The 27,397-nt window shown below is 43.5% G+C and overlaps 1 protein-coding gene and 2 long non-coding RNA genes across 3 annotated transcripts in view; 2 read left to right on the forward strand and 1 right to left on the reverse strand.

Annotated features, from left to right (window-relative positions):
• LOC137664579 (uncharacterized) overlaps positions 1-16,487 on the forward strand; it is a 32,031-nt gene extending 15,544 nt beyond the window's left edge. Inside the window, exons 3-4 of the long non-coding RNA XR_011048356.1 lie at positions 13,213-13,322; positions 16,364-16,487. This is a non-coding gene — a long non-coding RNA (uncharacterized lncRNA). The remainder of the gene's footprint in view (positions 1-13,212; positions 13,323-16,363) is intronic.
• ANTXR2 (ANTXR cell adhesion molecule 2) overlaps positions 1-26,048 on the reverse strand; it is a 91,365-nt gene extending 65,317 nt beyond the window's left edge. Inside the window, exons 1-7 of the mRNA XM_068402749.1 lie at positions 25,899-26,048; positions 24,879-24,950; positions 22,320-22,391; positions 16,435-16,516; positions 15,556-15,663; positions 15,390-15,458; positions 14,609-14,689 (exon numbers count right to left, since the gene is read on the reverse strand). Of these exons, the coding sequence (XP_068258850.1) occupies positions 14,609-14,689; positions 15,390-15,458; positions 15,556-15,663; positions 16,435-16,516; positions 22,320-22,391; positions 24,879-24,950; positions 25,899-26,047 (633 nt within the window). The 5' untranslated portion in view covers position 26,048. The remainder of the gene's footprint in view (positions 1-14,608; positions 14,690-15,389; positions 15,459-15,555; positions 15,664-16,434; positions 16,517-22,319; positions 22,392-24,878; positions 24,951-25,898) is intronic.
• LOC137664580 (uncharacterized) lies at positions 19,781-24,231 on the forward strand. The gene is made up of 4 exons (XR_011048357.1): positions 19,781-19,869; positions 22,147-22,219; positions 22,634-22,735; positions 23,259-24,231. It is a non-coding gene; the product is annotated as an uncharacterized lncRNA (long non-coding RNA).
• Positions 26,049-27,397: the final 1,349 nt, after the last annotated feature.

Here is a 27,397-nt window from a genome sequence, read left to right on the forward strand (position 1 = left end):
CATTTACAAATACATCAAGTGATCAAGTTATCCATGGTCACTTAAGCAGAGGCATAAATAGCACCCAGGTGTTGATCACTGCAGGCCACTTCATTTTCCATTTGAAAACGGTGTGTCTCAGAAGGAGTGGGTCAAGCTTACCTGACTACAACTGTTGCTGCAGTCCAACTGTGAGACCCTACTCTCCTCCCACTGCTAGGATCTCAGCCCCACTGCAGGGCCACATCTCTTAGTGGTTATTGTTGTCCAGGAAGGAGCTGTGATACCTGTTACCAAAATGTTAATCCCCCTCTCCAAGCAGGTAACAGGATTTCTGCTGACTCAGGGGGAATGACTCTCTTGAGGCTTGTAGGGTTAAACACACACAAACAACCCACAATTTAACTTCCTTCTACTTTCACATGATAATGTGTGGTTTATAATTTTTCTCTCACTCAGAAACCTTTCACAATGTCTTTATATAGCTTCCACTGTAAGAAGTGACATCTTTTCAGCAGGCATTCATATACAATACTCCATGGAATCAATTCAGGTCCTGGTCATCACGTGCATAGTACAAAGTCCCGTTACTGTTCCCTCTCGACCTCAATTTGCCAAAACTGTCCTGGCTCCTGAGCTGGCCTCAGTGTCGGTGAATGTAACTGTCCTACTCTTAGCTCCTTTTTCCATCCTTTAAATACACTTTTTTTTTTCTCTGCTCTATTTACTAGTGATTTCTGTTGCTAGGTATCCAGACCCAGTAGAAACAGTAACATATTTGTCACCGTACATAATCAAAAAGCATGCCAAGCTCCAAGAAAAAGAATAACCTGCCTCATTTAACACTTCCCATATCACCTGTCTCCCCACAAACTGCTGTGCACAAATTACCTTTTAGTGCCTCAAAACCCATTTATAAACACTTTACTATTTAAAAAAAACAGAGACCTTGCAGGCGCGTGCATTTGGACAAGACACAGCAACAGATATCTTTGGAAAGAATGTAGCTGGAAGTTCAGTGCGAGTTGACCAGTTTATATTAGCTGAGGATCTCATCTCACTTCCAAAAAAGGACTTAGCTTTTTGATTGCTTTTTCAGTGTAGATAGAGCAAGTGTTACTTAGTTTATTTTAGGAGGGGGAAATATTGTATGCAAAATAAAATAGAGAAAGAATGAAGCATGTTATTCCTTTACTGTAAAAACATGTTCTGTTGTTTTTTTATTCCTCAGAAGAGCCTGAGTCACACAAATAGTCCCATTTAAGTCAATGAGACCACAGACTTGCTTTAATATGAAGTACAGATCTAGGAGTTGGCAGGATCAAAGCCCACTGAATTCATTAAGTTTTTTTTTGAGCAGCACTGTACAGGCAGGGAGAAACTTTCCCACTCGTAACCTGCCCCCATTTGCCCATGTCTGATGAAGTAGGGCCACAGGATGAACTGGGGCGGTGGGGAGAGGGGAAGACAATGACAGACACAATCTGCCTTGTCTTGGAGAGCAGTGTTTCTGTAAATGCACTGTATCTGATAGTGATTATTCTAACACTGTACTTCCAAAGGCAATATAAAACAGGGGAAGAACCTATTTGGACATGATTAACTCCCTCTGGATTTAAGAATAAACTGGGGGGGGACCAACCCCAACTGAGATAAAATATGGCCTAGATTAAATGATCACAATTCATAAACAAAAGCGAATTTCAATATAGGGTTTCAGGATACACTCGTTTCCCGCATGGCAGCATGGAATTCATATTTACACATGCAGATGTGCTGTGCTTCACATAAAGCAGGAAAATATTGGGTTTTAATACTCTTCCTAGAAATAAACAATTGCTTTAACACTAATTTTTCATCATTTTAATTACTGCTGTTCTCTACTTGGCTTGAGAAAGCTGTACTGTTAGGAGATCCTCAGTCTCTTTGCAAGGGTGGTGGCCTAGCACTGTAATTTTCACTCAAACAAAACTTACATTAGGAAAAAAAAAACAACCTGAAAAAACTAAAATTTGTTTTTTCTAAATTTAACTAGTTCTTATCCATCCTTCAAAAAGCTGCTCGTTAGTGCATGCTTTAAAAAAAAAAAAAGGATAATGCTATAGAAATCTGCCTTGTCCCTGAAAATCCTTCCCTTCAACAACAATCATCAAGAAACCTTAAGAGCAGAAATAAAAGCAACTTTGTAAAAACTTGACTGGAATCGTCTGGAACTGACCCAAAAGCATATGCATAGCTCTCTGCTCAACCTTTTACATTCTGGGTTCTTCCCAGTGCTCCCTCTAAGCAACACTGAAACAATATGCAGAACCAAATTTTGGATCAATTAAGTAAAAATCAGAGCATTCTTGCCAAGGGTCAAACCCCATGAACTGTACCAAGCACTATCAGGTCGAAGGGTCTGGCTCACAGGGATATGGCAACTAGCATGTAGCTGTGACAATGAAAAACCTGAGAATATTTTCAAAGACAGCAATCACCACTTGTTCTTTCACATGTCAGAGAGGGGAACATATTTTCACATCTTAAGAGGATGTATAGAAACTTCTGGCCTTTTTTTACTCTTTTCTTGCTCTGGCTCACACTCTTTTGTATCTTTTATTCTGTCACTCTTTCCATGCAGGCTGTTCCTTCCAAGCTAGCGCAGTGCACTCCAATAAAAAGCTCGTGTCTCCTCTTGAGGAGAAACGCTGTGAAGGCATCTTACACATTTTCCTTAATGATCCATGTTCATTACTTAATATGCCCTCTAGATCAGGGCTGTTCCTGTTTTACCCTGACTAGTACCCCTGTGGAATGATCTTTACCCAATAGCTGATGAGGGATTTTCCAAGATGAGTGTTAATTGTCCAGGTTCCCCTTCTCGAGCTGATGATGCTTTACCAAGATGATGGCTCAGCCACAGCGCAGGGGAGCTGTCACGCACAGCTCTAATCTCGTACCCTTGCCACTTCTGCAGCCCAAGAGGAGGGATCTGACCAGTCTGAACAGTAACAGCTTTTAATGGAGCTCAGTTGTGTTATGGATGCACATTTAACAATGGCAAGGTACAAACCGAAGCAGGCTGATAATTTCACCTTCCTTCTTCCCCTCCACCCTGTTTTAAAAATGAAAAGCTAACTTTAAACTATCTTGCTGTGGAAACCTGGGCTGCAATGTTAGCAAGATCAATGAACTCTACAAAAACCTCCACTGTGCTCCCTCTTTCCCTGTTCAGGATAATCAAAGAGAATGATCTGGCATTGCAAATTCATTTTTTAGAAACCTACTGCCCACGAGAAAAGTTGAAACAATAACTATATAAGGCCATCCTTGGACAGGATAGTTAAACGCTCTGCTGACATAAAATAAATTCAAATAAGACTATAAATTGCATTAGTTTAACAGCAAGCAGGGAGAGAGTGAGAGAGTTGATGTCATCCATTTCATTTTCAGAGCTCCACACCAAATATAGGGCGTTCTTCTCCCAGGCCTGCAAAGGCTTTCCTTCTAGCCACCTCCCTGAATGCTAGTTGTACCAGAAAGACACATTTCCCCACAAACCAAACCACAAAATAGAATAGAAACCTGTCAGCCTGTGTCCTGTCCTCTTGCAGCTTCAGAAATGGAGAACTGTGGAGGAACTACAGAGTGGTTCCTCCAGCTCTGAGACACGACTGTGCTGGTTACAGCTGCAAACACTCAGAGGCTAATCCAAGTGGAGAGGATCACAGCTGTGGGCCTGCCATGTTAACACTCGTTAGGATGCGTGTGTGGCTGCTGGAAAAAGGCAGTACAGTTGTGCTCTTCCAGGTAGGCACTCTCTTGGACTTAAAGGAAATGAGACATGAATTTCGGGCCCCAAACATCCTCTTGTTCAACAGCAAAACAACAGACTGCTGAGGAAACCCTATTCTCTAGTTCCTCCATACACAGAATTTGTTACATCACTGCCATATTGCAGCAGCAGCAACCGAGCATCTGAGATTAAAAAAAAATGTTATGTTGTTTTCTGCAAACAGTCATGACAACAGCTACCTCAGTAACAAGCAGCACGAAGGCATCTTCTGCGCAGTGCTGACAACACCGCCCGGTGCAGCTTCTGAGGGCTGGCTGAAGGCAGAGAAGCCTCTGAGGCTTTTAGTGAAATCCCATCTGATGGCTATTAAGGGAATGAATACTGTACAGTTTCCATAGCGTTTCTCAGTAATGCAAGTTAATCATTTCAGAATACTTCCGAGAGCAGAATTTATCAGAATAAAGGCATCTGAGATGTCCCATGGTCACTCAAAAGCAAATTCACCCTTGATGTGAAGTCACTGACATAGGCTGGGATTCTATTTGGCCAAATAACCTTTCCTTTTCTGAAAGCATGACTTGTAAACCAGCTGCTGGACTGCCCAGTTCTCTCTGTGAGACAGCTATTGCATTCCTCATCTGCATGTGTAACTTTAAGCATATGAACATTCTGGTCAATACAGTGGGATGAGATCCTGGCTTACAGTTACAGGTGCCCCTTGCTGGATCAAGGCTTTGATGTCCCCTGCAGAAAATTAGATTCAGCCTCCTTCCACAACCGTCCTGTAGAATCTGGCATGCGTGCAGCTCTCAGAGGCTCTGTCCTTTAGAGAGGAGTCTCTACGCACTCAACTCTTCCCATCAAATACTTTCTATCAGCTCACTAACTGGCACTGTTTAGCTCCTGCACCAGCTAATTGGCATTCAGATTTTCTGTTTAAGTCCTACATTGTCCGACTGTCACCTATCTCTGTCTCTCAAGCTATTTCAGAGGCTTACAAGCCACAGTTTTGTGTTCCATGTAAGTTTAATCTTTCTCAGGCACAAACAAGCACAGGTGTAAATTTTTCTTAGAACAGTTGTAGAAAGACCATCCATTTTACCAACTTTTCAGTTTGGGACCGCTTTTCACCTAGTGAATTTTTTTCTGAACAACCTGCTTGTTAATCAGTACTTAAAATCCCTCTCAGTCCTTCTCAGCTGCATGGATTTCTATGCACTTCCCACTAGAAGGTTCCCGAAGGCTCGCGTAACTTCACAGCCCGCTTCCTAAATGAGTGGTTTAGCATTTTTGTCATTAATAAAACATTTAATTCAATTAGAGATGTTTTACAGAAACATTGTCAGTTTCTGACCTGTAGGTGTCTGGATTGAAAAACATAATGATGTTTTGTTAGATTTAAGCTGCAGAAACAATACACCTACGCAAATAATTACATTAGCATCGAAAAGGCAGATGTCCTCGCAATAAATTGCAAAAAGGCAGCCAAATAACAAGATGACATAAGGCTCACTAGTGCTTACAGTCTTTGCAAACTCCACCTCTGTTTATGGATTTTGCTTTGCATAGATCTTGTCCTGCTTTATAAGCAAACATTTCTTCCCATAGAAGACGTGCCTTCTGCATCTTCCAGTACCTCTTTAACTTGTCACAGAGTGGGCCCAGCTCTGGTTTCACTCACTTTTTACCCTTGCTACTGCCTCTTAAAAGTTCTTGGAATTTAAACAGTAAAGCAGCAGAGCTCCTGCAGGTTTTGAAGTATTTTGACCACCATCCACTCAGAACATACCGTGGAAGAGAGCTGTACCACGCAGCACGGTGTTACGTGCAGGCTAAAACAACTTGCCCTCCCAACACTTTAATGAATTTCACGTTCAAAAAAATGTGAGAACAATGCACTAGTAACACGCCGTGAGCAACCCAACTGCACATAGACAATTAACAAAATACGCCAAGTGTCAATTTATTTCACAGCACCGTTCGATTTTGCTTGGCCCCAGCATGCAGTTCAAAAGTTTTTGGCAGCAGTCAGCACCATACATCATAACTCGCACGGCATCTGTTCCTCCCCGGAACTGAGTTCAGGATTCAGGGAAGGCTGTCAGCACAGCTGGATGCTTTATTGAACCACCATAACGATTTCTAAAGTCTACTGTTCTTAAACTAGAAAATGATCTATGGATGTGTAAGGTGTTTGCTTCCTGATAAAAAGATTAGTTATAACCATGAACTGCTGGAGGAAGAGAGTTCTTTGACACATTTTGATCAGACTTGGCATGCTAATAATTTTTGAACTCAATAATTCTTGCAACTAAGGATGTCCAGAGTCGGCGGCCTTCACTCCCTACAGTTCAATTTCAAACAAGCATACCTTTGTGTACATCATGGCTCACTGGAAGTCTATCCCAAATCAGGCTGGCTTGACTCTCTACAGGGGAAGGCAATATGCTTCCGTGAACAAAAGTGTATGTGCTGTAATAAAACAAATGCATCTAACTTGCAATTTCCAGAACCAAGTTTTAAAGAGGAAAAAAATGTAAGCTTTTAAAAAATAATCTTATTTGCTATACTCGTGTCTAGGAAGATATGTGCAGAACTTGCTGACAGTGCAAGATAATCACTTCCACAGTCTGTGTGCAAAAATACATCTACAGCAGTATTAGCTCCTGCTCGTTGCACTCCGAGCTAGCGCCTGGAGCGCTGCCTGTTGGTACACTGCCAGCCAGTCATGTGTACACTCGCTGCAAAATGTGTGCTGCACAATTCAGAAAGATGACAAAACAGCACTAAAAAAAACCCTTAAATGCTAGTCTAACAGCAGACTCAAAACACTGGTTTTTCTGTGGAGATTTCCACTCCCTTTTCTTTCCTCTCTCCCTTCCAATGTGGGGTTCCTCGTTTTCTCTAGGGATGCTGTAAACACAACACCTTGTGAGCACAATATAACCAACCCCAAGGAAAGCAGAGCTAGGAACTATGGTAAACTGCAGACATAATTAAAGCTGGAGAAGCTATGTTCATAGTGTGACACGCAGAGGGGATGTGCTTTTCTGCGTGTACTGTGCCAAGCACCTCTCAGTTAACCATGAAACCTCCATCATGAAGGGCTGTTATCTCCTTTGCTTCCACCCTTGATCAAGATATAGTGGTAAGCATGCTCAAGTTAGCCACCTACAACCTTGTAATTGTTACTGCAAAACACGGATGCTTAATTTGATAAAATGTACTGAAAGAAGGGGGGCAGGAAGGGAAGATGGCACACACTACAGCTAACTTACAGATCAGTGTCTGAGAGGGCCCTGACAATGTAAGAGCATTTAAAACTGCCTTTAGCATTACTGGTCTTGGGTGGATCTGTGCACATGGGCAAAACCTCTGTTGATTGTCAGCTGTAACACTCACGTTCTGTCTGCTGTTTCCTGATCAGGGATTGCCTACACCTTTTGGTTCCCACTGAGTGCTGATCAGGGAATGCCACGCAGCTGCACAACTGGGGCTTGGGGAGCAGCTATTTAAGTGGTGGACAGGAACAGAGCTGCTTGGGTGCAGGGGTGTAGCAGAGGGCATAAGTGGGGTCTAGACAGTCTGGTCGGAGCTGTATGAAGCTGTTTGAGCCTGCAGAATGATGCTCTTGAGTTAGTCCCTTCTCTGGTAAGTTAATACTTTCTTGACCTTCTTCCTAGTTTGGAGCTGTAAAACTCCTCAGAAGAACGTGTAATGAAAACAGTGTTGTACTAGTGTTTGGTTTAGTCATTTGGAGCTAGGTTGGGCTAGCAGCCTGTCTGGCCAGAGTGAGTCAAGCAGAACCTATCAAAACTGGGTTCACATGTATGCTTAGTTTAGTTCCTAAAGTTATTTTACTTCATTTGTGCTGATTGGCTGAATCAGGACTGGGCTTAACCAATGTTTTCATGTGTTTTTATTTTTCTATGAGTCATTTAGAAGTACTACTGGTAGCTTTACTCTTTTTTTTTTCCTGTAACTTAAAACTTTTTTTTTCCACTATTGCTGAGGCAGTAAAAAGGAAATGCAAGTAAAGCAGGAGATGTTTAATTGGTGTTAATGGACTCATTGGCTATTTTTGTTCTAGAGAATGAAATGCTCACTCTCCTAAGTTTTTCACCACCCTGTGAAATTAGGGTGGTGAAAAACTTAGGCTGCATGTGTGCCAGTATCATTACAGGTTTCTCTCTTTCATGAGTTGTTGCTTTTTTCACCTGAATAGGAGTTGTGCCCCCTTATGCTGTGGTAGAGTTAAGCTTTAAAGAGAAAGACCTGGAGTAAGTTACAAGAGAAAAATAAATATAAGCAGAGCCCTTGATTTCAGTGATTACACTTGAGTAACCTTAATCATACTCAGGATCTTTAGGGCAGAAGCACCTTCACAGCACACCTCAGGCTCCAGACAGACCATCTTCTCCATATGGCAACTTATGTTTAAACTCCTTAAGTTAATTTCTTGTTTCCAAAGTAAAATATTCCATTCTATCAGATAGTGTCACAAGGTCCACGCCATTATGATCTAACTTACTGAAAAAAAGAGTATTAAAGAAACCAACCCCAAAACATGGGATCCCAATGCAAAATGAAATTCCATACTGTATCTATGGGTCAGTCCCAGATCACATGTGTTAAAGCAAGCCCTATCATTTCCCATTTTTTTTCCCCAGTGCTAATCTGTAAGGAAAGCAATGAGGCAAAAGGACCACCTCCCACTAGATGGAAGACAATCAATTCAAAGTAACTTGGAATGAAGCACATGGTTTCATAGGGAACACCATTTTGATGCTCCTCTCCAACAAAGTCACAGTGAAGGAACCACAGCAGTCAATATCTAATGGGATCTACCTCTATCTGCTGCCAAACATCTGTGCTCCAAACTACAGCTCCCTGCCAATTTCAGCCTACCTCCTGACACTGCTCAGCAGTGCCTTAGACAAAAAGCAAGGGTAAAAGGCTAGGGGGGAGGTTGTTGTCCTGTCCCCTATCTAAATGAAAAAAATCCCTGAGACACGTGGTCTTGCGTAAAATAACCCTCAGAGAGAAGCCTGGTGCAGGGTCAGGTTAGTGAGAATATTCTAATTGTACAGTGTCTAAGCAGTACCTCATTTGCAGTCACTGAGTAAGGTAAATGTAGATGACAAAGCTGGGGGTCATACAAAATGTGTATTTTAACAGCATCAGAGCCTTTACTCCCAAATTACTAAAAACAACCCTAAACCCATTACTTATCAAGTAATGTAAAGAAGAATCAAGACAAACTGTTACCTTCTGTAACAGGAGAAAAGTTGTTGTGGCTATTTTTTTTTTTAATTAGTAAGGAAAATCTGGCTCAAAGAAACTTAACGCTAAGGCACCACCAGATTTCATTTGGACTTGCGAGTGCTTCGTTTTAAGCAAGTTCTACAGCATCCCTTATGTAACAGAACTGATAGTCATGCAGGGATAGCTGACAAGTCAAATCCAAATCACAAGGCACATGCACATTCACACAAACTGGAACCATGTCAGTTAGGTTGCTGGCTTATCAAGCTCTCTGTTCTCCAGGAGAACATTATCTGGTTTGTAATATGTCAGAGAATGTCAAATTAAGGGCTGCACAGCAGTGAAGGGTAGAGCAGAAAGCATTCTATTCCAGGCCATTGATTCCTTTTAACAACTACATGCAGTAATTCCCAAAACTATCTACTCAGTCTCAATCACATGGAAAACATAGCACAACGTTGGTTCTCAAGCACCCAGTGCAGCTTGAGTATTAGACCATCCAAGGGGATTAAAGAGGATGACTGATTTAATCAGAATAATTCTTTTAATGATAACTTGTTGCATTTCTCCTCCCCCTACCTCCTTAAATGTTTAATAGTTCGCTTCCTGGATTCCCAGTGCATAAACGGAGCGTATTTTCTTCCTACAGGAAATGATCCAATTAAGTTGATGTATAATTGATAATGAACTGTTTAAGCTGATTTTGCTCTTGAAAAATCTTAACAGCGTGCAGTCAGTTGGCTGACCCTCCTCCCCTCATGTGCAGCTGAGGGACATCATTTAAGGAAAAAGGGGGGAGCAGACTCAGCATACTCTAAACAAGGTAGAGTGAGGAGGAATTTCAGCTCTGGTGAGCTGAGCTGGCTCAGGGCAGAAGTATTGACTACTTCAAAATAATGCAGTCCCTCATTATTACTCGGTAACCAAGCTGCTTGCAACTTGGCCGCTGAGACACAAGCAGTTTAGACAGAAGAGGCTCAGTAAACGTTCACATTAGAGATTTTGTACGTCTACCAGGATGTCTAACCTTGGAGCACTAACCATTGCAGTTGTTAAGTTTCCTGCTCTCCATAAATATGAACTCTGCCAACCTGTCTTGTTGCCTTACAGCAGGTAACAGTGGGAGATGTTGGTTGATTCGTATGTGTCTGATAATTCACCATTAGCCCAGTGCAAACTGGAAAGAATTTTCACAATTAGGCAGTAAGATTTTTATAGCACTACCTGCTTATACTGCTTTAGCAAGAGCCTGCCCCTGGGTATGTTATGAATATGGTTTTTTAAAGCAATCTAGATGCATTTAATTCTTTGTTCACTTTTACTGTTCTTAGGTACACATATTTGATGGTTCTAACTAACTCCACCTGAGCACCTGCAAAATGAACAAGCAAAAAAGAGCTTAACAATTCTATTTCTAATCCTTCTCAGGTAGAATTCTTAAGAAATCTTGCAACAGATAAAGATAAAAAAATTCTAGACTGAACTTTTTTTAAACTGACTACTTCCTCCTAAGTTCTGCATGTATCAGTTCCTGCAGTCTTACCTGGTAAGTTTTTGTGGGGTTTCTTAAGTACAAGATACATTTTAATTTCCTATATTAAGTGCTGCCAAATCACTTTAGTATAAAAATGTGTTTAAGTCTACTTAGAACTGTCACACACTCTAAAGTGAGTTCCACTAATGTAACTTTTAAAGGCACCAGCCTTGTCCAATTCTGCCTGCAGAGACAACCAGACAACTTTCACTCACAAATTAGCAGGACTTGTGTTTGCTTAAGCAAAGGGAGAAGGAGGGTTCTTGCACTGGTTTTGTTTTTCAGAATGTGGCGCATAAAAGCGATTCAGATTTGCTGAGCTGTGCAAACCACATGCATAGAAACGTGCCACAAAAGTGGGCAAAACATGAAAAAATGTCCACAGACGGACTCAGATCTAAGAATCTAAATGATAAATTCCAAAATGGTTCTTTATCAATTGGTTAAAAAAAATATTGAAGATAAATCATACATAGGAAAGGAAGGGAAAGAAGAAAGGGTTTCACTTCCTTACATAGCACTAAACTGTCACAGGGTGATATAAATTGTGCACTCCCAAACCCTTGCAGTTCACACTGCGATGGCTTGCTGAGGCCACACTCCATGCAATTATCAGCCAGGCTACATCAGTAAACTGTTCCTGATAGCATAACAACTTGCCTTCAGCGTTTTTCTTTCAAGCTCTAGACTTTTGCTTAGATTTATTTATCCTGACAATGCTGTTTAGTTACTGCTTTGTAAAGTTAGATGCTAGCAATGCCAGAAGAGCTGGAAACTTCACAAAACAGTCGCCTCTTCGCAGAGGTCTGGACAGTTTTGAATCATTAGTTGATATTATTCAACAGAAACACGACACAGCACGGTGGTGCTTAAATCCTTGCTCACATCACTGGGATTTTAACTGAACTAAGGAGGTGGCCAAAAGACAATTCAAGCTTTTCAACATCTGAGTTAGGTTTTCTGTAAATGCTAATCTCAGCTGTCTTGAATGTTAATCCCTCACCATGATTAAATGTATTTTGTGTATCTGTCCAAATAAAATAAATTGGAATAATTGCTTAGACTTTAAACAACTGCAGAGGCAGGTACTAACAGATACTCTGTGATAAAGCTTATAGCTTTTTTTTCCAGTTAATGAAGATTAACTGATCAGCTCTCCTGGAATTTTCTGCAAGTATAACAACATAGCAGCCAAAAAATTTCACTGCTGAGTCTGGTAGAGACAAATGTAGTAGAGGCTTCAAGCAGCTCCTCCGATCACTCCTACTGAACAGTTTCGTGTTGCAGTTTTGCTTGAGGGTTTTAATTGCAGGGTCACTCCCATTTCTGTAAACAGTATATTTTTTTCTAAACAAGAAGTGTTCAACAGTGTTCACGGAGGGTTTCCCAACTGCTCCTTTGACACCACACTTTGAGCAATACTTCTGCATGTGGGTGTTTCATTTTCATCTGCTTTGAAATTAGCTTTCCCTTTTATAACAGAGTGTCTCTTTGAGCCTGTATTGTCTAGCTAACTTGCAAACTGAAATGGATTTATAATTGTGAATAAAAAGGGAAACTGTGACTATTTCATGTTCAATTAAGTCTGCTTATCATTTTTAATGCAACGAGAATGAATTGTCACAATCAGTCAAAACCCCTTCACAGAAAATTGAGTTGTAACTACAGCATACCCAAAAATCACGTTGATACAGCCACCACAGACGCATTAAAAAAAAAAAAAAAACCCCACACAAAAAAAAACCCACACGAAACAAACCAAAAAACCCTATCTATGGATACTTCCATCTATGCTCTGTGGTAAAACGGGGATGCTGGCAGGGTACCATTCTCCCACTGCTTCCAACAAATACATTTAATGTGCTTACTAGAAAAGAGAAAGAAGAGTTTCAAATGCCTTGACAGCTCAATGAAGCTCTGGTTAGATTTGGTGCTTTTCAGAAAGCTGTAAACAATATTCAAGCCTCTAAAAGCTCTCAGGAGCTATCAAATCACTCGCACTAACTGTTTTTGTTTGATCCTTTATCCCAGTAAATGAGACTGATGCAGGTAAGATGGAAATTAGTTGATATGTTTCCTATCAGAAAGGCCTGCTCGTGCTCCTTTATCAGCAAAGCATTTTCCGACAGCCACAACAGAAGAGTCTTTTTATGGACAGAAATATGCAGTAAGACTAGTGTTGAAATGTCTCTGCCAGCTGCGGTCTGTTAAATAAAACCCTAAACAGTTCAGGAGTTCAGTCACAGTTTAAAGGAGCAGACAACGCATTTCAGCTGTAGAACAGTGTACTTGAAGTTTGCTTTTTCTGTACAGTCCTGTCAGTGCTAAACTTATCTCAAAACAAGGTGCAGCCATTATGTGCGTGTTTACTCGCTCTACAGCTATGACATGCACAAATCTGGGATTTTTACACTTGGGTTTTTCACAAGTGCCAGAAGAAGCTGGATTGAGGCTTGTGCAAACGCCATCTGCCAAATCCTATCAGAAAAGCTTCCCTCATGCCGACCACAAAGAGCTTGGAAGCTCCTGGGAGTTACAAAAGAGGCAGAGTGGCACTGGGACTAGCCAGAGAGTGCTCGAAAATACCTTGGCTGAGAATGGGGGATAATGGGACAACCTACCCGTTATGCCAATCTTCCACATGTTTGACTTACAGACTCCTCAAGCTGAGCTCTTCAGAAATCTCAAGCAACTGTACTCCTGCCGTGTCCTCAAAGAGCAAGAAGAGTGGAGAAACCAGACTCCTTGGCAGGGTCCAATCTGCAGGTCAGTGACCCTTGTTGGAGGGGGAACTCCAAACACAAATGTCTTCAGTCCCTTATCTAGTTCTGTCTTGACATACACATTTTGAAACACAGTATCCTTGGAAACTTAACGTAATCAACCGGGGTTAAACATTCAGCTCTTATTTTATAAGTCTATCCCTAGTGGCTTCAATGTTGCTTCACTTCACCCTAGCAGAATAACTGATTCTTCCAAGTCTTTAAAATGGCATAGAATGAGATTTTTAAAAAGCAGTACCACATGGGGTGTACTACCTTTTCAGAAAAATAGATGTTACTGCATGGGAAGGTGTTGATTATCTCTCTTTACAATGTGCAAGGAAGATTCTGACATTACACTTACTTTAAGCAACAAGAATGAAAATAAGTTGTTTCATTATGACATTAACTTCCACAAAAAACCACACTATTCAAGGGAAGTGATAAATTCATGACTGCATAATATCCTGTATGTGTGAGTAGTATCCTTTATTTAAAAAAAAGGAAAGGGAAATGAATTATAGTGGGATCTCTCTCAGAAAAAGGATTTCATTATTGGTTTTGACTCGACTTCTGACATAAGCTTTTTTCCATAGTGCTGCCTACATGCAGCAGCACTGTTAACCTTGCGTAAACCACACAGCCTTTAGTTTAAGATGAAGCAAATAAATTAGGTCCCCACAGCCAAACGCGTTTTCTTGACGCACGGCTGAAGTACTGCCAAACCACTGATCGCAACCAAACTGTTCCTCTTTTGTTGATCCCTTCTTGCAAATCAGACAAATCAGCTGAATGGCCTCATCTCACTGATGGGAGTTTCTCATGGCATGCTGAAAACAAGGAACTGAAAGTCTTATTGCTTACTGGGAAAACAAGTGGTTAAAGTCAAGGCTAAAGTATGTATTTAGAATGCTTCTCTGTATAGGAAGATTTGGGCAATTCCTAAATTGCACTCATTCCTCATGATTTTAACCACTTGTTCTCAACTCTCCTGGAGTAACAGTCTCTATTTTTTTCAGACTAAACCTATAGCAGCCATTCCTCAGTGCATCCCCCTCAAACTCACCACATTTGTATGGAGTCCTCAAACTCCACACAAGGTCTGAGCATGAATAATTGCAGGAGTGGCAGGTAATGTTAATTTACAGAACTGCATCTCTAAGATAAGGAGGAGAGAACTTAATATATTGCAATTACTGATTAGGAACCAGTTCTGCCTGGAAAAGTAAGTGGGAGTGGACGGTATGCTGTAATCTTGAGGAAATGTTAAGCTTATTGCCTGATACTCACAGAATTGATTATCCCCTTAAGTGCCTGGAACCCTCCAGTGACAGGGAAGACTTGCTCTTTCGTGTCAGCAATTTTTTCAAGCTTTGGAGAGAAAACACATGCAAACACGTGAATCATCTGGCAAACTAAATTCATCCCACTGCTTTTCACCCTTAAAACATCCATCAGCTCTGCAAAGAGAAGGAAAATTTTGAGTTCCCTCACAGCTAGCTATGACTTTTCTAAATGGGAGGACCTACTACAACTTACTGCAGCTAACAGAATGGTTTAGTGGCTAGCCATAGTGTCAAACCACCACACTAAAGAAACCTTTTAGGGCCTGTATCTTGGCAGTGATTTCATAACTCTTTCCAGAATTACCTTCCACGTTTGCTCTACCTTCCATTAAAAAGCCTTTGCATGAAGGACATGGATCCTTCTTTCTTTTTCTTATCCCAAGGCCGTTAAACACGCTGCTTGAAGCTTGTCTATAGCTACTCTGTTCACAAGCCCTGTAGCCTAATCTGGTTGCCACCTTAATGAAAGGGGTTTTGCCTGCATCTTTTCTTGCTGGCAGCTACCAGTTAGCAAGGGTATTCCTGTCGGGTGTTCTCAGCAATGAAAATGACACCCACACATTCTATTTATGTCTATGTACACATCTGAGTGTCTGCTTCCTGAGCCAGAGAAGACATTATATTGCCTAATATAAGTAAAATTAATTTCTATATTATTTAACATTAACTGTATAAAACCCTGTGACAAGGTACTGCCTAGTAATCTAAAATAGTGACATTCTTACCTGTTCTTGTACAAAATCAAGGACGCCAACACAGTAAACTCTAGCTCCCAGCTCTCTGGATTTCTTTGCCTGCCCCAGAATAGAACAGAGGAATAAGCATTTTTGCATTCAATAGGCAACACCCAAGCTCTTCAGAATATAACACGCAGTTTCACCTAGCACTCACCTCTTTCTCTGCATACAAGGGGATCTGACCATCTAGCTTGCCATCTGTCAAGGCAATGATGATACTCGAAAACCTCGAGGCTCCTTGCTTCTCAATTTGCACATTTGCCTGAAAACAAAAAATATTTACCCAGCTTAAAACTACACCTGAACTTTTAACCAAGATGCATCTTCTAAGTGAATATAGCATCTGAAACAGTACTCAGCCTCATCTTCAAACCCATCTCCCGTGACAGTCCTCGGCCTCCCTTTAACTCACTACTAATAAGGAAATCATTCATCAGCAGATGAGAATTACAAACCAAGCTCCGTAGGCATAAAGGAAGTCTACCCATAACAGTGAAAGCTTAGATCCTCACCTCATCCCTCACCTTCAGGGCCTGAGTCTTTCTGCAAAATCACAAAGTACACTTTAACTGTACATCTCAAGAAAATATAAGCAGTTGGGAACTCCAGAATTAAGATAGCCCAGAATTATGACCATTTGTCTTGAAAATGCTTATCTGTGCAGTAAACTCTCCATAAGCACATGCTCTAGAAGGCACTGTTAGACTCACAGCCCTGCCAGGCTGTGTCCTGACTATTTACCATGTAATTGGCATGCTGTGTTAGCTGTTAAATTCATGACCAAGAACTGCTCTCTGTTGCAAAGGATCAAGTGACAGAAATTCCATGTGGCAGTTTTCTATGACGGCTGATCTTCTGCGTGGGATTTGCACAGTATCTGGGCAATCTTGGGACCACTTAGCAAACCAAAAATATTCGAGTGTAACAGACTGAGGCATACAATCAATCCATTTCTGTTACAGGTGGTTGTTTTTGTTATCCAAAGGGTGAGAACAGAGGATATTTTGATTCCAGGACGATGAGTAAAACCTACCTGTTTTAATCCTTCATGTATGTATGTGTCACCTGCTGGCTTTACCTCCTCCAAATCCTTAAGACCTTTCTTGATTTTCGCTCTGAAAACAAAAAGGTAAAAGACTGTTAGCATGATTTGAAGTGTGGAAGGGGGTTTATAGTTTATTGATGGGAAAATTAGTATTTGTCATAAAGCAGATCTGAAATTATAATCTGTAAAATATAGCATTTAGCTAAGATACCACGTGGAGACAGATTTTGGATTCACAATGGAAGTAGCCCTGCAGTAACATACACTTTAGACCTAAATAACACAATATGCCTCAGTGAGTCAAAGAGCTAGAATCAAGTAAAATGTTTCAGACTGAGCAGATACTCCAAAGAAGTGGCAACGCCTCGGCCTCAAATAGCCCAGTGGAAATTCTGTTATATTAAGTGTACTTTGCTCAATTAAACCAACTTCACTTCCAATCATGCTGCAATTAAAAACAGTAATCTCCTAAAACAGCAGTTCTATTTCTAGAGAAATCTTCCAGGTCAATATGCAGCTATTTAATGGGGTAGGACAGAACTGCAATAATTAAAATCTTCTCCCTTAAAAAATAAGTATCAATAATAGGCAAATGCAGCACTTGCACGACACCTCTTGTATCCAAGGAAAGGCACTAGGATTAAGGATAGTTTTTTAAATTTTTGGCTGTCACTACCTTTCCGTGTGACCTTTGATGAGACATCACAGAGGTCACAGTTCACTTATATTTAACAGGAGGATAAGGTTGTGCCATGATTTCTCAGGGGCCTATAAATAAATCCATCTTTGACTGCAAGATGCTCACTTAACTATGACCGTAAGACTGGAGAAGCTGGTAGGTAGCACAAAAGGAATTATTCCCAGTGAAATCAGTGTGAGCAGGGGAAAAAAGGGTGGAGAGACTTTACTGGAAGAATCAAATCTGGAGGTTCTTAATTCTTATGCAAGCAAAGTTCCAGTTAAGCCCATGGAAAGCTATTCTAGGAAACGACAAGTGAAAACTAAGTAGGGACAAAATTTGGGCCAGAATATATAGAACACTATAACAAATATAGGTGACAAAGAGGAAACCAGCAGGGGTGAGGAGACGGAGGGAAAATACATTGCAGGATGCGTGAAAGCTTTCCTTAGGGCACACAAAATGAGAAAGGATGCATATGCCGCTCTGCCTGAATGCCACCCACTAGTCATTTGTTCCACGGATGGGCTTCCTCTATGTTTAGAAGCTCTGTTCCAAAGTACAATCCATAGCTGTAATAAGCTCCCAATCACAGGATCAACTGATACAATCGGGGAGGGGGAGGAAAAAAAAAGAGAGAAATGTGGCAGTGGATATATGGAAGAGAACAAGTTATGTAAGATAATACAATCTGTTTGATCCAAATATTTTACATTCAGCATCTATAGAAACAACTTGAAACTGATTATGTATGAGCACAGATTATAAACCACATACTTAGTGCTTGCCAGAAATGAGTGGCAGCACATCACAGGCGTCAGCGTTCTGCTGCCAAGAAACAAGCAGGAACTGAAGTCCCGCTTTTCTGAAACAGATTTCATTTTGTAAAAATAGCTTTTGTACGATCAGTTCAGTTTTATTTATCTTAAATGCCTTGTGACCCGGTCACACAGAAATCTCTGGTGTTTCCAGGCCTCTGCCTACAAGGGGTTCCAGGAAAATCTTTGGCAGCGTGAGCTCTTTTAGCTGCATTTAATCAGTCACCATCTCTTTCCCTTGGGGCACATCTGTACTAGACAGCCCAGCCAGATGCTCTGAGTTGCTCAGGTACGAGTGAGCCCTGGTGTGATGTCAGAAGGCCAATATGGGTGCAGGACTTTGGGCCCCAGCAAATGAGCCCCACCAGACAGCAAGAGAGGTTAGTTTTGTCACGCTAAAACTCACACCCAGCTGGTTTGGAGGATGGGCACAGGAGCTCGTGTCTGCCTGAATCATTTTGATAACAGGGCTCTCTGTAGTCACCCAGCCGTAGCACTCAAGCCCTCATTCCTGCTCTTCAGTGCTCTCAAAACTCTCCTTTCTCTGGTTTCTGTCATATTTTCTTGTAACCACAAAAATCCACAGAGAAGGTCTGGTTTTAAAACTCAGCTGTCCTGAAATAACAGAGCCATGACCTCAGTCTGGGTGTCTGGCCACTGCTGCAGTACAGTTCTGTACGGTGATACAGGCTGAAAGGCCACTGGCTTTATGGTTTAAGTTAGACAAGGGAGGGAGGTGAAAAAAGCAAAACAAAATCAGCAACTTGCAGCCTGTCTGCGTTTGGGCTGAATGAGTACAAATTTAATATCTCTTCCCCCTTCAGCACATGTGCTGCATCGCATCCATTTTTCCAGAAAAGGCACATCTAGTTTTTAATAGCCGCTCTGCCTGTCCTCTCTTTTAAGCTTTATAGCCACTTCAGATAGTTCTTCCAGCAGCAGCCAGGCAAACACAACCATGGCCACAAGCTCTCCATCGTTTTGCTCTGTGGGTTCTTTTTAGCTAGTCCATGAACAGGGCTGCAGGTGAAATCCCAGCCCAGCTGAGGACAGGAGAGGCTCCGGCGGCAGCTTCTGCAGCACCCGCTGCTCTTACCTCTCTGGAGAACTCTGCTGTCTCTGTCTGGGAGAGCAGGACCTTCCAGCAGCATTAGACACCTCAACAGCCGAGGGCTTGTTTGCTGCAAGGGAGGCTGTGCCAACTGCTCTGAGGCATACGGGCCTACCTACAAACACTGCTCCCTGCACAGGCCCAAGTCTACCCTGAGCCTGTCTTGTACCTTCAGTGCCTCCCCAAAGCAGGGCACTGCAGAACCAAATTTAGAATTGAAAATGTTTAGTAAAGAGAGATTACAAAGCAGCCCGCTTTGCAAACAACTGAAGAAATCAATTTAACATAAATTAAAATATAGCAATCTCTCCTCACCTGAGCATGCTCCACTATTCAGATTTACTTTTAGGTCTAAATGTAACTATGTGCCTTTCCGAGTTTGAATTATGCCAAGCCAACTACCAGAGTTTACAGGAGAGAACACGCTCTCTGCAGATGGCTCTGTTTTGGCAAGCTTCTTGCACCAAAGCACAGGGTTGGCTCACATGACTGAGGCTCAAAATCCATAAATGTCTTGCTAGACTAGAGGTCTCTGTGCAACAAAGGAATAGTCAGTGAACTCCCCCAGACTGGACAAAAACAGTAAGGTACAGCTGGTCATGTGCCAGGGACCTAAGAGTCCTGTTTTTCCACCCTCATTAATGTAATCCTTCTTTACCTTCAACAGGAGTTTCACCTCAGCAGAGTCAGCAGGACTAGTCCTGGCCATGGTCAAATGCTGCAGAAGCAGTGGACAGAAACCTGAAATTCTGCTGGCCAGCATGCAGTTGGCCACAAGAGAATGCAGAAGATACTGTGCCATCTGGATGATACTGGTAAGTGTATCCACTTTTGCAAACAACTCGCTTCTCAAAACCAGCAGCAAAACTGAGCTGCAAATGTGAACGCACAAATCTTTGTTTACCACTTAGCATATAGTTTCCAGCTCAACTTCACGGGGAAACGTGTATCTCTAAAATGGGATATAACCATTGTGAGAAGTCTTTTCCATGTGGGTGTTATTTTTATTCTACGTAGTTATAATAGCAGTGTGTGTACTGTGGTTAACAGTGACTTCTGTTTCCAGCTATTCACATAGCACTATTCACAGTCAGAAAATATTTGGTAATCTGGGGGCTACAGTGGTATGGTGAGAGTTTCTTTGTATCCACAGCTTTATTATACAGTAAAAACCAGCAAGAACTTTGTGCAAACAATTAGAAGCCTCAGGCTTTCAAAACAAAAAAGACTTCTCTGCTTTGAACTAACTGCTGGGAATGAATTGTGGTTTCCTGACTTTTGCGAATTAGGGAAAAACATCCCTGCAAGTCCAAAACGCACATAAAAAAACCAAGGCCATAATATCCCATAATCACACACACATACACACCCATCCCCAAAACTGCACTGTACTGAGCATCCTCATCTTCTGTTTGGAACAAAGGGAGTTAGACATGCTAAGTCAGTTCCTCTGTTGACTATTTTAATATTTAAAAGGACAGCTGTTCTAACTGTCTCTGTCCCATTCTTACCTATGTACATGTGGTCACAGTTACTACTGTCTCCTCCTTCATTCTCCTTATAATTCCTCCTAAACAATAAGGGTAGTAATTTCCTTTCCAGTACCACACTCACAAAAGCATCAGCAAACCTTGCACTAAAGAAAAGTCCCACAAAGGAACTCACTAGAACTCAAGAAGGTTCTTCCTATGCTTTAAACGAGGCTTCTGAGAAAAACATGTTTCTTTCCATGGCTTAGAGTACCACAGACGTGGTATGAAAAAGGCGCTTGTGTTTCCATGGCAGGGTTCTGGAGTCCTGCCCAAGCGTTCCAAGTGGTCTGCGTGCTATCAGGGCTGACTCTCCACGCTTGATAAGGAACAGGCCACTGACAAGGGATTAAGGGCCTATTGAAATCAAGAGAAAGGATCTCATTGACTTCAGCAGTCCACAGAACAGGCTTAAGTGTCCTCCCCTGACCTCTCTCAAGCCATCTGGAAAAATGGCTTAAAACCTTGTCTTTCCCCGCAGACAGCAGATCTGGTATCCACGTCCGGGTGGGGGGAAGCGAAAACTTGGCTGTTCTCAAGTCAGACCACTTTTTAAAATGCTAAAACAGGAGGGGCTTAGAATTGGGTCTTCAGACACCCTGTTTCTAGGATGTCAGCGTACATTTCTGTAGAGTGACACATTTGTCTGTTGCCAACGGCAGGTCTCTTCATTAAGTCTTGTACTTGCTATTATGTATCATTTAAAAAAAAAAAAACACACCCCACAGAGTAAACTGACTATGGCAGACCACATGTAGTATTGACTCTTTAAAAGGAGCAGAAAGGAAAACTACCTCACTTCCACCCTGCCACAGTTCATTAAAATGATTCCTAAATGGTTTATCCACGTGTTCAAAATGCAAAATGCTGTGCAGCGTGGTTAGCTTCTGGACAGAAGGGAGAGAGAGAGAGGAGGTCGTGTTGGTTCTGACCAGGCTGAAAGGATACTAAAGGACTCTGATGACAGTGCGACTGTCCTCTGCTGAAAGGACCCATTCCACAAGAACATTTTCCAATTCCTTTGATTTTAGTAGTTAATTTTGCAAGAATCTCTTCGCTACCTCGTTCTCCCCTTCTGTTTCCCTGCACCTATCCTTGACCTGTCCTAGCTGCCAATCCTTAATTGCTTTAGAAATCAGAGTGAGCAGCCTCGAATCCCATTGCCTTTGAAAACATCAAGTGAAAGGAAGAGATCAGGCACATCTATACGTCATCACAGTGCCAGAAAGATCTCACACCTTTCAGGTGACACCAACTCCACTGTCTAAAAGCGATTTTGATGTCATGGTTTGAAAATACAAAATGAAACACCTACCTTACACGAGATTACGGGAAACATTAATTTACCATCATATGCTTTACCTAGATATGAAAAAATACCAAAAACTTATCTACAGACATTGCTTTGCAAAAGTAAATCAAGAATCACTTCTCCCGCTGTGCCAAGGAAGATGCAGAGTCACGCAGAGATGGAACCATTACTTGTAGCTGTTCTGCGAAGCAGTGGCAGAGCACACATCAAGAATTTATTTCCCCTTGTTCTTTTCCTTCCTTTTTCACTAGGCTGTCCATTGATATGTTCACAAAATTAAATCCAGCTCTGCACAGAGGCTTCAAGACTGGCCACCACTTAAAGGTATCAGTTATTGTTCAGTATCTGTTGCTCTCCCTCTGATATAATAAGAGCTCTTGGCGGGGAGAAGGGAGAGGGAGAATTAAAAAAGCAGAGCACTAACCTGTCTCCAGTTAATGGCATAATGACGTGTGCCTGGGTGGAAAACACGATAAACGATAATCTCATCTTGGGGCTTTTAAAAAAGGGAAAGAGAAAAAAAATACATTTTAGACAGATGAAGAGAAAGAAACAGTGCCTTCCAGCTGATTCATCTCTAAAAAAGTAGCATGACAAACTCAGAATATGTTTTTGTTTTGGTGACATAGAGTTGAGACACTTAAGATCAACTTCCATAAAAGTATCCAGGGAAACGCCATTATAAAAAGCAATACTGTATGAATTTATTTTATTAAGGAATTCAATCTTTTTTTGAAGAAGCACACCTGTCTCTTCCATCAAGATTATGAGGAATTATATCCAACTGTCAGTGGAAAATGCATGAGAACTCATGCTCTGGAAGCCCAAGACAGTCCTAAGGTAAGTTGTAACAACATCTCTCCTACATGCTTTTAATTTTTTTCATGACAATTTCAATATATTCAGTAATTTTATATTTCACTGTATATGTGTATCAACATTAAATAATCAGGCTAATGTTCGTAAAGACATAACACTTGTAAAGATGAATGACCATACATTTTCAGTTCACTTATGTCAATGATGCAACTTAGAATTATTGACATCATGGAAGCGTAAGTACTGGGCAACTCTTTGCACAGAACTGCACAGATCTCAGATTTAAGATCCAGTCTTGCAGTCTCTCTGTTAAGGCTCTGAATAGAAAAATCTGAGCTGCTCTACATTAAATTATAATCTAAACCATGGGATTATCAGTCGTCTTAGTTGCTGCAAGCAGTTGCCAAACAAAACCCACGCATTGCAATCCCAGTCTCTGGTTTACATCACCACCTAGTCCAAGTAATGTGAGACTTCCCTCTTTGAGATGCAACTCTCTGTGCGTAATAACCTCAAAGTTACGATTTAACTAACTTGTCTTTAGGACAACCACAAAGCTGTCCTCCTCACAAGACATCCCCTTTCTGTTCCACTCCTGAGCACTCAGACCCTGTGACGACGGAGGAGGATCGTATGAACGCACCTGACAGCGCTGCCAGGCACAGGCCTTTCGGAACCCAGACAAGCAGCATGCAGCGCTACTACTGCAAACATGCACATTGCAGACAATCAAACTGGAGAGCAGATGCGCTGCCATGAATTAATTCTTCAGGTGAGGAGTGAAGGAAACTGCTACCAATGGGTTCTTTGCCTCCTTCCCACAACTACTCTCTTCAGATTAAGAAATGGCAAGGTCAAAGGACTCCATGCCCTCTTCTCAAAGTGTACTGAGGCCTGAAGGCAGGACAAAGCCTCATCAGCCTTCAGGGGCACGCCAGCCCCACCAGGGAAACGTGGGGAGATGTACTGTTCAGGCTCCCACGAGAGCCCAAACAACCCTCGTGCTGTGAAGGGTTTGTGCCACGGAAGGCTGAGCGCTCAGCACCCGGACATGGAGCGAGATGGTGACAGGTTGGACTGGCTGGCTCTGCGCCATAACTGATCCTCCTTCGCTGTGAAAGGTCAGCAGAGTGACTTGCCAACTCACTCGCTTTATTTCAGCTAATGCAGCCAGACCACTACACAACAACTGTTGCAAAAGGGAGCGTCATTTGGCTGTGAAAGATGATGAACTGAAAGAGTTACACTGCACAAGCACCACCCTTTCAGCGGGGGCAAATGTATTTTTTCACCACTCACTGAAAAGAAGCACTGCTTTAGTACCCTCAGGCTCTTTTTTTTTTTTTATTCTGGAGTTTACAAAATAACTTTCAAAAGCTTGTGTCATAGATTTTCTTTTTACAAGATGAATGTAAGCAATATTTAATCATGCAAGCCTAATTGTATCCCTTTCCTAGCAAGCCAAGATTGTAATTGCCCACTGCACTTCATTTTTCTTAGTAAAAACTACCACACCATCAATGTCTCTGTCTTTGGGGGGGGCTTCCTTTGTTTTATGGTGTTTTGATTTTTATTAAAGCAAAATGCTGCATCCCAGTAATCCCCAGCTGTTTGTACAGAGTACTGTTAGCCAGTATTTACAACAGCCGTTTCTGTGGCAGCAGCACTTGCTAGACAACACGGCTAGCCAGTTACAAAGTTGATTACATATATGTGCAACAAATATAGTGTTAACATGGCGTAAATTTCCTGTACATTTCAGCTTGAAAGATACTCCCTTCCTTTTGCCCTGCACCATATATTTACATATATATAGACATGTATTCCCATGGCCCTCTTTATATAGGTGTTTAAAAGCAATATACACGAAGTACTCTATCAGAAATGAGGCACGTGGTTTATGGAAAAAAGTTTTAAAAAATCATTAAATCACATCTGAGAGTAATTTTAGAGATTAAGTATTTAAAGATGCATCTTTACCACCTTTTTATTGAGCTCCCAACATGAGACGAAGTAAAAGTTTCCAACATTTTCCAGCAATTTGGGCGCTAGAAGCCAATCTCTGGACATGTTTGTGAAACTTATCTACTGCGCTTACAAAAGCATGGGCTTTTTTTTTCCAACATATCCCAGTATTACAGAAGTCACAAGGAGCAAAACGCACCTCACAAATCTTTCTGTCAGCTGATTTACAAAATCAAATATTTCGTGCCAGTTCTGTGCTACACTCCCAGACCTGAAAGGAAAACACAAGCACATCAGCAGGCCTTATTTAAGGGAAGAAGGTAAGGTGACAATCTCAGTGAGAAATTACACGACACAGGACTATTTTTTTTTCTAATTACTTCACGTTGCCACCACCCCCGCTCACGGCGGTGCTCGCATGTGACTTTTGTCACGGTTTCTCGAGCTAAGGCATGGCAAAATGCATACATCAAACAGCACCCTGCAGTGAAAAACACCCCGACAGCCCCTCCGCGAGGCCCAGCGGCGCGGGTCCCCGCTCCCCCGCACCGCCAGGGCGCCGGTGGCGATCCGCGCGGCGCAAACTTCCCCGCACACACACCGACCGCCGCGGCGGAGGAGGGGCGGCAGATGCCGCCGGCCGCTCGGGCTGCCTCACCAACGTCCCCCCGAGCACTGGCGGTCCATGTCCCTTCACTTAAACCCTCTTCACCGCGAACTTCACCGTTTCCACGAACGCGGTGCGGGCGGGGGGGGGGATCGAACCCAGCCCTCCCCTCAGCGAGGCCACAAAACTTCCCGCCCGCCTCCCCGCTGTGAGGCGGCCGTTACCCCGAGCCCCCCGGCTCCCCACGCACCGCGGCGGTGGGCGGCCGTCAGCCCGGAGGGGCCGTTAGCCCGGGGGGGCCGTTAGCCCGGGGGGGCCGTTAGCCCGGATCGGCCGTCAGCCCGGATCGGCCGTCAGCCCGGGGGGGCCGTTAGCCCGGCGCCCCCCTCAGCGCGGTCCCCTCAGCGCGGTCCCCTCAGCGCGGTCCCCTCAGCGCGGCCGTTACCCCCCGCGCGCGCGGCCCCCTCAGCGCGGCCCCCTCAGCCCCGCGCGCGCGGCGCCCCCTCAGCGCGGCCGTTACCCCCCTCAGCGCGGCCCCCTCAGCCCCGCGCGCTGCCCGAACAAAAGCGGCGCCCGGAGCAAGGCGGCGGCGCCCCCCCGCGCCCCCCGTACTTGTCCAGCACGAAGTACATGTCGAAGGCGCCGTGGCACGACGGCCCCTCCGGGGCTGGGGCGGCGGCGGGCAGCAGCAGCGGCAGCAGCAGCAGCAGCAGCGCCGGGCCGCGCGGGGCGAGGCGCCCCCGGGGCACGGGCCCCGCCATGGGGCCTCGGGGCGGCGGCGGCGGCGAGAGGACGCGGGGGCCCGGCGCTGCCGTCCTGCCGCTCGGCGGGCGCGGGCGGTGCTCAAGTGGCCGCCCCTCGCCCGCCGCCGCGGCTCGCCCGGCCCCGGGCCCGGCCCTCCCCGCCCGTCAGCGGCGGCGCCTGAGGCGGGGGCCGGGGCCGGGCGCGCCCCTCCGCGGCTGTGCGGCGCGGCCCGCCCCCTCACCGCCCGCGGCGCCGGCAATGGCGTCCCCGCGGCCTGCGCCGCTCCCCGCGCTGCCGCCGCAGGGAAGGGACAGGCGGAGGGGAGCGCGTCGGAGGCGCCGGGGGTGGCCGCGCCGCGGGGCCGGGGGAAGCCCACCCGAGGGACGGTCCTGGGGAGCAGGGACGTCCCCCGGCCTGCCCGGGCTCAGCTCTGTTTGTGCAAAGTTTCAAAGCCCGCAGGAGCCGAGGGGACTGATTGCGACACGCTAGGAAGATGTTATTCCACGCTGACAATGAAAAGGGCTAATTAAAACAACACGCGTGGCTCTCTCAGCTTTCCGTGCTTGGGGAGGGCAGGCAGCTTCCCTCTTAGGGTCCCCTAAACCGCTTCCCCGCTGGGGTTTGACACTCAACCTATCCATTAAGTCAGTGTGTGTCCAGTATCCCTCTGAGGAGATTTAACCAGGAACCTCCTGGGATCCTTTTTTTTTTATTTTTTAATAAACCTCTGCCAGGGGTGCTGAATGTTGAGCATGTTTCTAAGTCAATAGCCAGCTGAAAGCTGTCGCAATCCCCGTTCCAGCCATTCACGTTAGCCATTTTCTCTGCGTTAGAACCCGGCTGCGATAGATCCAAACTGTTGCTCTGGGACTGTGCACGTGGTAACCACCAAAACGCACTGATTTACAATAGACTTTGCAAAACTAAATATAGAGCAAACATTTGGTTCGAAGCATAAGCTGGATCCTTCTCAGTGAACATGAGGCACTGTAGAAAGCATCACTTTATGCTGCAAGAATATTATCTTTCTTTTCTGTCTGGTTTCAGGTTTTTCATGGAGAGCTCAAACATACTTAATACTCTTAAAATACCATATGAAGGCTAAAAGGATGCGTGAATTTTCTGTGAATAAAAATGCTAGTCATGTGACAAGCTGCATAAACCAAAATTATCCTGTAAGTATATTTTAAAATAAATGTCTACCCTCTATTTCTTTGTCTCCTTTCGGGAGTTTTCTCCACGAGCACTATGTGACAAGCAACTAAGAGGAATTGAAATAAAATGGATTATTCTTTTTTTCACCACTTGTGTGCCCAGTGCTTTGCTTTAATAGCATCTACTTTGAGCAGCTTTACTTTACAGCAGCC

Source organism: Nyctibius grandis, chromosome 6 (assembly GCF_013368605.1).
Source record: "Nyctibius grandis isolate bNycGra1 chromosome 6, bNycGra1.pri, whole genome shotgun sequence".
Taxonomy (NCBI): Eukaryota; Metazoa; Chordata; class Aves; order Nyctibiiformes; family Nyctibiidae; genus Nyctibius; species Nyctibius grandis.